The sequence below is a fragment of the Grampus griseus genome, assembly GCF_964374135.1.
Source record: "Grampus griseus genome assembly, chromosome: 2".
In the NCBI taxonomy this organism is placed as follows: domain Eukaryota; kingdom Metazoa; phylum Chordata; class Mammalia; order Artiodactyla; family Delphinidae; genus Grampus; species Grampus griseus.
In genome coordinates, this window is record NC_139018.1 from 60,635,885 (window position 1) to 60,643,985 (window position 8,101).

At 44.1% G+C, this 8,101-nt stretch overlaps 1 protein-coding gene across 1 annotated transcript; it reads left to right on the forward strand.

The window, feature by feature from the left end:
- Positions 1-1,212: 1,212 nt before the first annotated feature.
- Positions 1,213-3,141, forward strand: CLEC14A (C-type lectin domain containing 14A). The gene has a single exon (XM_082647603.1). The coding sequence runs from the start codon at positions 1,245-1,247 to the stop codon at positions 2,715-2,717; it is 1,473 nt and encodes a 490-aa protein (XP_082503729.1). The 5' UTR covers positions 1,213-1,244; the 3' UTR covers positions 2,718-3,141.
- Positions 3,142-8,101: the final 4,960 nt, after the last annotated feature.

Sequence of the window (8,101 nt, forward strand, 5' to 3'; positions counted from 1 at the left end):
CTCACTGCTTCCAACTGAGTTGAAGTGTTTGTATTAAAACAAAACAGCCATTGGAACTGAAGAAATTGACTCACCTGTTTTTTAAGTTGCAGGGTATTTTTTTTATGGTATACAACATGCAGTATAATGTAATAAATATTTTAATTTCTTAAGGCTATTGAACTCTTGTGTCCCTTAGAGGGGACTTCCAACTTACTGTTACAAATATTGGCACTTAATCGTAGAAGAAAATGACATTAAAATAGTTCAAGGATAAAATCACACGTGGGGTGCTTGTTCTCAAACAGGCCATGATCTCATTTAGATATTATCTATAAGCTTGAAGAAGTTATGAATCAATATAGCGGTAAGGAAACCTAACATAACAGTTAAGATCTGTGTCCATTATTTTTCATTTAGGCCTAGAAATACATTTCCTTTCCTGAATGAACCAATAAGGCCATTTCAAAGAGAAAGAAATGGAAACGAAAAACAAACGTGTTAAGGCGAGCATTGACTTCAGAAGCAGGCTCTCCCTTTTAATATACCGGAAAGGAACTGTAAATTCTTTGACCAGCAATTAGCACGCCTGGATCTCCTTCCACAGCACAGAGGAGCAGAGCCAGGAAGAAACTGGTGGTTACGTCGTGCTGCCTCTGGTGGCAAAGGGAGATGCTTCTACTTCTCACAAGGTTTTTATTCCCCCCAAAATCGCGAGACTGGCGAAGCCTGGAGCCTTCTACACATTGCTGTGAGGCCAACTCCACCACCGCTCCGGACGGAGCACAGTGGGCGCGCGTGGGCGCTCAGCAAGTTCCTCTTCTCCAGCCCTTCCTGCCAGTGTTCACCAAAGTGCTTTGGGATCTGAGGTTGTGAAACTCCCTGAGCAGGGAAAACGATACACTTCTTCCCAGTGGCGATTTTTCTTTCTTTTTCTCCTGCCCTAAACAGGGTGTTTGACCTTCTGGGCGACTGCGTTCCCTGTGCCCCGGCGCCAGCTGTGTTCCTGACCGCAGGGCTGCACGGGGCCTGGCAGAGCTCCGGACACATTTCCTGTTGAGGCCTAAGGGAGGGAAGCTGTTTGCTGCCAGAACCCTGACGGGAATTCTTGGAGATTGAGGGGACGGGCGCGGGGGACGGGTGGGGGGGGCGGAGAGCCAGCTGTGGGGGGGGGGGGGGGCGGTGACCGCGCTCCTGGGACAGCTCCACGCCCTCGGGCGGGTCAGATCCAAGCTGGGAGCAGCCGCGGGCGCTGGGCCTCCAAGATGAGGCAGGCGCTCGCCCTGTGCCTTCTCTGGCAGACGTTCTGGCCCCGGCCCGGCAGTGGAGAGCACCCCACCGCCGACCGCGCGGGCTGCTCGGCTTCGGGGGCCTGCTACAGCCTGCACCACGCTACCTTCAAGCGGCAGGAGGCCGAGGAGGCCTGCAGCCTGCGCGGCGGGGCGCTCAGCACGGTGCGCGGGGACGCCGAGCTCCGCGCGGTGGTCGCGCTTTTACGGGCGGGCCCGGGGCCCGGAGGGGGCTCCAAAGACCTTCTCTTCTGGGTGGCGCTGGAGCGCAGGCGATCCAACTGCACCCTGGAGAATGAGCCGTTGCGGGGTTTCTCCTGGTTGTCCCCCGACGTCGGCGGGTCCGAAAGCGACACGCTGCAGTGGGTGGAGGAGCCCCAACGCTCCTGCACCGCTCGGAGCTGCGCGGGACTCCAGGCCACCCGGGGAATCGAGCCCGCAGGCTGGAAGGAGATGCGATGCCACCAGCGCGCCAACGGCTATCTGTGCAAGTACCAGTTCGAGGGCTTGTGCCCCGCACCGCGCCCGGGGGCCGCTTCTGACTTGAGCTACCGCGCGCCTTTCCAGCTTTCCAGCGCGGCGCTGGACTTCAGTCCCCCCGGGACCGAGGTGAGTGCGCTCTGCCCCGGGCAGCTCTCCATCACGGCCACCTGCACCTCGGACGAGGTCGGCGCGCGCTGGGACGGGATACCCTCCGGGGCTGTGCTCTGTCCCTGTCCCGGAAGGTACCTCCGTGATGGCAAATGCGTGAAGCTCCTTGACTGCCTAGACGACTTGGGAGTCTTTGCTTGCGAGTGTGCTGCGGGCTTCGTGCTAGGGAAAGACGGACGCTCTTGTGTAACCAATGGGGAAGGACAGCCGGCCCCTGGGGGGACCAAGGTGCCCACCTGGCACCCGCCAGCCACTGCAGCCAGCCCCGTGTCGAAGGCAACCTGGTCACCCAGTGTCCGGGAGAAGCCAGGAGAGGTACCCCATGCCCCTGGACAAAGCAGTTCAGCAACATCTATTCCCGAGATTCCTCGGTGGGGAGCACAGGGCACAATATCTACTCTTCAAATATCCCCTCAAACAGAGGCAAAGGCCGACATCAACTCTTCTGGAAGCGTGATTCCCAAGTTTAATTCCACGTCTTCCTCTGACAATCCCCAGGTTTTCGATTCTTCCACCGTGGTCTTCATACTTGTGAGCATAGCAGTAGTAGTGTTGGTGATATTGACCGTGACAGTGCTGGGGCTTTTCAAACTCTGCTTCCACAAGAGCCCTTCCCCTCGGCCAAGAAAGGGGCCTTTGGCTTCCCCGGGCATGGAGAGTGATGCTGAGGCCACTGCTCTGAGCGCCAGTTCTACACATTGCACAGACAATGGGGTGAAGGTCGGAGATTGTGGTCTGCGGGACAGAGTAGAGGGAGCCTCGTTGACGGGGTCCTCTCTTGGCTCTGGTGACACATAGGGAAACGGGACAGTGAGCACTTGTTGTGAGCAGTTTTTCACTTTCAGTGAAAAGGGAAAAGGAAAAGAGGAACTTACTTGTGGGACTGACAATTCCTAAAGAAATTCCCCTTCCCCTAAATTCCCTCTTCTCCACTGAGGAGCCACATCTGAACTGGACACTCCTTCCCTGAAGATGGAGGAAGTGGAAGTGCCTAAGGGTGGTAGTGCGGGGCCTGGATCCTACTGGGGAGAGGTATTTTCTTGTGTTTATTCTGGGGAATTTGGAGAGGTGATTGAACTTTTCAGGACATTGGCAGCAAATATAGAATTTTTTTTAAATTTTATTTTTTACCAAATGGAAAGGAAAACTTCTGTCTACATTGTTCAGGCTGGGAGTGTATTGGTTTGAAATTCCCAGGCAAAAAATAAAGGATTGTTGATAACCCAGACTCAAATATCATTGGTTTCCTGGAGGAGTAATTATTCAGGAAGAACTGCCGAGGGCATGTTGGGAATAGGAACAAGAGCACCTCCTGCTTTTAGGTGGAGCGGGAAAGTCCTTGGAATGAGGAGTAGATCTTTAAGAACTTTTTCCTTGGTTCTTTTATACATTACTTTCAAAGTCATTGTTACTTGTGTGCCCTGCTATAAATCCAAACTGTAGTGTTGCCAGAGTCGCTGACTCTGGAAGCAAATTATAGTTGACCACCAATTCAAGTGTTGACTGTGTGTCCTTGCTTAAGGAAACAAATGATTTGTGTTTTCCTCTTCAGTGTCTCTGCTGTCCAGTGTAATGACCTCCCCAACCATACAGCCGTCTCCTAAACATCAGGATGCTGATCCTCACTTCCAGTTATGGCGAGGTTAATTTTCAATTAAAACAGTAATGCTGAGTACTAATTTGAAACCTTCTGGGTACATTAAAGCAAAAGTAAGCTGGATCTCCTCCAAAGTTGCTAGGTTCTTGTGCACTGTTTAACCCATGGAAAAATGTGCATTCCAAACGATTTTCTTCCCCCCCACCACCCTTAATAAAAATGTGTGCAGTGACCATACCTGCCCATCCTGGAATAATTACCAGTTCACAAGGTTCTACATGGGCAAAGGCATTAGGTAAACAGCTTTCCATAGGAATTAAAAGTATAAGAAATAAGTGGAAAGTACAAATATCTATCATCCCGTTATGACTTGGGGTATTAGAAAGTTATCTAAATTGAGCATTCTTCTAAAAAACAATTAAGACATAATAATAATCACTTTCTAGTGGGACTGAGACCCCCTAGAAAATATCCCACTTCTATTAATACGCTAACACTTTAAAACTAAATGCTTGTGGGTTGATGCATGGATAGAGATAGAGAAACAAGCTGAGTAACCAGGAAGATTGGAAACAAGAAGAAGTTTACACTATTATTTTCATAAAATCATTTTGATGTTATTGAGTATATAATGTATTGTATATATATATTATATAGGGTATTGTAACATTAAAGGAATAAAGTATTAGGTGATTTGCTTCATATACTAAATATATGTCTAAATAGTTAAATTTAAATAAAATCACAAGTGAATTAGAATTAACAACATTCAAAGGAATTTTACGTAAAGTCATTTCACAAACAAAACTAAAATCAGGTAAGTAAATGGCTTACCCAGTGTCCCCAGCTTGTTAGAGTGTGTCTCAGTCCACCTCAGTTACGGTGTTAATCTTTGCTGTTTACCGTATGACCTCTCCATAGAGAAGGTACCTATTTGAATAGAATATATGGTACTTTCTTTTGTAAGTTGAAAAATAGCCTATCTGTAACTGAACTGAACTGTAAATTATCTATATCTAGAATTATCTAGAAGTATTTATATCTATCTCTGTGTATGTGTGTACACATACTTTGTCTTAAGGTAGGGTGCCCTTGTATCATTGTTACAGTACAATAGAGCAGGGGTCCCCAACCCCTGGGCCATGGACTGCTACAGGTCCATGGCCTGTTAGGAACTGGGCCACACAGCAGGAGGTGAGTGGCAGGCAAGCGAGCGAAGCTTCATCTGTATTTACAGCCGCTCCCCATCGCTGGCATTACTGCCTGAGCTCCGCCTCCTGTCAGATCAGCAGCAGCATTAGATTCTCATAGGAGCTTGAACCCTACTGTGAACTGCGCATGCGAGGGATCTAGGTTGCGCGCTTCTTATGAGAATCTAATGCCTGATGATCTGAGGTGGAGCTGAGGCAGTGATGCTAGCACAGGGGAGCAGCTGCAAATACAGATTATCACTAGCAGAGAGGTTTGACTGCACAGAGACCATAATAAATCAATTGCTTGCAGACTCATATCAAAACCGAGTCAGTGAGTGGCAAGTGAAAACAAGCTCAGGGCTCACACTGATTCTGCATTATGGTGAGTTGCATAGTTATTTCATTATATATTACAATGTAATAATAATAGAAATAAAGTGCACAATAAATGTGATGGGCTTGAATCATCCTGAAACCATCTCCCCACCCCCGGTCCATGGAAAAATTGCCTTCCACGAAACCAGTCACTGGTGCCAAAAAGGTTGGGGATGGCTGCACCATTAACTTATTGTGCAAGATGCCACTGGTGGCGTTACAAATCTTGGGGTCCAAATGCCCTAGTGAAGAACAAATAGGTGTCAGCTCAATTACTTAACTACTCTTCCCTGTTATTTCCCCATGTAAGTAGATCAGGAAAGAATTACAGAAAACTGTGTTTTCACATCTGACTTCCTGACAGATAGCAATTGCAGACCAGGCTCTGTATAATTTCCTTTGATTTCTGGCTGTGACGTTTTTCATAAAAGTTTGAATCCATGGCAGAATCAGGCTAGCCAACCATGATCTCTTAAGAGCTATCAGGTCAGTGTTCTTCCTCTGAATACTTCTCTACTATCGCTTCTTCATTATTTCTCCAACCTCTTTGAGGTTTATCCCTTTCTTACTTAAAACCCTTTGCCCCTGCACTCATCTCATAGCTGCCTGTTCAGTCATTTCCTTAAAAGGAAAACTTGGAACCTAAGTTACAGTCTCTTTCTCTCTAGCCTAAGTCCTGCTATCATCTTACACAATCTCCAGGTCCTCCTGTATGACTCTTTCAATGCCTGTGCGTTGCAGTTCCTCGACTTCCTCACTTCTAATGAGCTCCACTGTATTTCAGCCTCCACCTTAGCCTTTCAGATGTTTCTGAAACTGCTCTACATCTGAAATCACAAATTCAGACATTTGTGTCTGTGCACGCACTTGTTAAGAGATCTACTAAATCAGTCTTTAGAGACTGGGCTTTGAAATCTCTCTATATAGATATGTTTTAACTTCAACCAGGTAATTCTGATATTAAATAAAGTTTACAAACCATTCTATGCAATTGTATGTATATACCTCAATACAAAAGTTTAATATTCTCTTCTCTCCATTCCCACTATCTGGCAGTGTCTGGAGCATAGTGGGTGCTTAATCAATGAGCAGAAGTACAGTTTTTTTTATTTCAGCAAGTCTCAAAGGGATATTGAAGTGTCCTGTTGTAGCTATGTCCTCCTGACAGTTTTGCTATAGTCTTGTTCTTCCACTTCTATGACACTTTTGCTTAAGCTCATCCAGAATAGGATGAAGAAGAACAACTGTAAAGCTATGAAAAATGGTGAGGGGAGAGGTGATAAGAGCATGTCCCTCATTTAAAAGCATATTGTAGTGGTTAAGCCCCTTGTGGTGGGAGAAATTCTGAGCTATTAACAGAAATTTTCTCTTTACTACCTATTTCCCTAGAGGACCCCTTCTAGGACCCCCCCCTTTTATTGAGTCAGTGATATTTATATCACTAAAAGAGGCTGTTAGTTTAAGAGCAAAAAGTCAAATCATTGCTTTTGAATTTCAAAATAGGTTTTTGACATTCATATCAGAGAGAAGATCTTGAAAACCAAGGCATATTTTTCTGTTTCTGTTTTTTTATCTGTTTGTCTTCATAAAATAAAATGCAGATACAGAGAGTTACACAAAACAAACATATAGCTTGGTGAGTTATTGTAAGGGGAACACCCTGTAACCATCACACCCCCAGGGTCAAGAACAGAACTTTGCCAGCCACCTCAGGAGCCTTTCCCTGTGTCCCGTCCCAATCACGGCCCCTTCCTCAATTCAAAAGTAGCCTCTATTTTGATATTTGTAAAAATCACTTTCTTACATTTGTATGGTTGTATTATGCAAGTGTGCATCCTTTGACATTGTATTATAATCTTGCACAATTTATCTTTTTATTTTAATGTTTTTAATTTAAGATTTTCCATTCTGAAATTTCAGACTTACAAAATTGTTACAAAAATAGAAAAATTCCTAAATACCCTTTACCACGATTCCACAAATGTTAACATCTTACATAGCTACCATACTATTATCAAAATCAGGAAATTGCCATTGATATAATGCTATTACATATATATGTAAAACCTACATATATATGATAAATATCTTGAAAATCACTTCATATCATTAGTTCATATAGATTTTCCTTACTCCTTGTTACAACTTCATGGTATTCCATTAGAGGGGATGTACCATGTTGTATGCACATCCTATGTAAAAAATATTTTTATTGGAATATAGTTGATTTACAACACTGTGTTATTTTCAGGTGTACAGAAAAATGAATCAGTTACACATATACATATATCCATTCTTTTTAAGACTCTTTTCCAATATGGATTATTACAGAGTATTGAGTAGCGTTCCCTGTGCTATATAATAGGTCCTCATTAGTTATCTATTTTATATATAGTAGTGTGTATATGTCAATCTCAATCTCCTAATTTATCCCCCCCCTCTTCCCCCTGGTAAACATAAGTTTGTTTTCTATATCTGTAACTCTATTTCTGTTAGATTATCATACTAAGTGAAGTTAAGTCAGGCAGAGAAAGACAAATACCATATGATATTACTTAATATGTGGAATGCTATGTATTTTTTAACTTTATATTTTGAAGTATCTTTTGATCTACAGATATGCTCCCTTTCCATCTCATTCCTTCTTATAATTTTCATATTGAATAATTTGGGGTGTTTGACCTATAAAGATTGCCACAGTCTACTGATTTCATACTCATGATGCAGTCTGACATTTTCCTCTGTCTCCTGTATTTCCTGAAAATTGGTACTTAGATTCAGAGGCTTGAACAGACTTATTTGTCATACCTTTGACAAGACTATAGGTTGCGGTATGTTTTTTTAATGAGAGCACATAATGACTGTTTTTTACTATTAGCAGCCATTGATGCTTAAAGCTTAGATACATTAATTCATTGGGATTACAAAGTGGGGCTATTTGTTTTCATGAATTACCTGGGCAATTTTATAAGGAGAGACTTCCCTTCATTTACTAGTTGGTTATCAAATTATACATT

Coding starts and splice junctions, on each gene's coding strand:
- CLEC14A (XM_082647603.1), top strand. CDS start 1,245: ATGAGGCAGGCGCTCGCCCTGTGCCTTCTCTGGCAGACGTTCTGGCCC.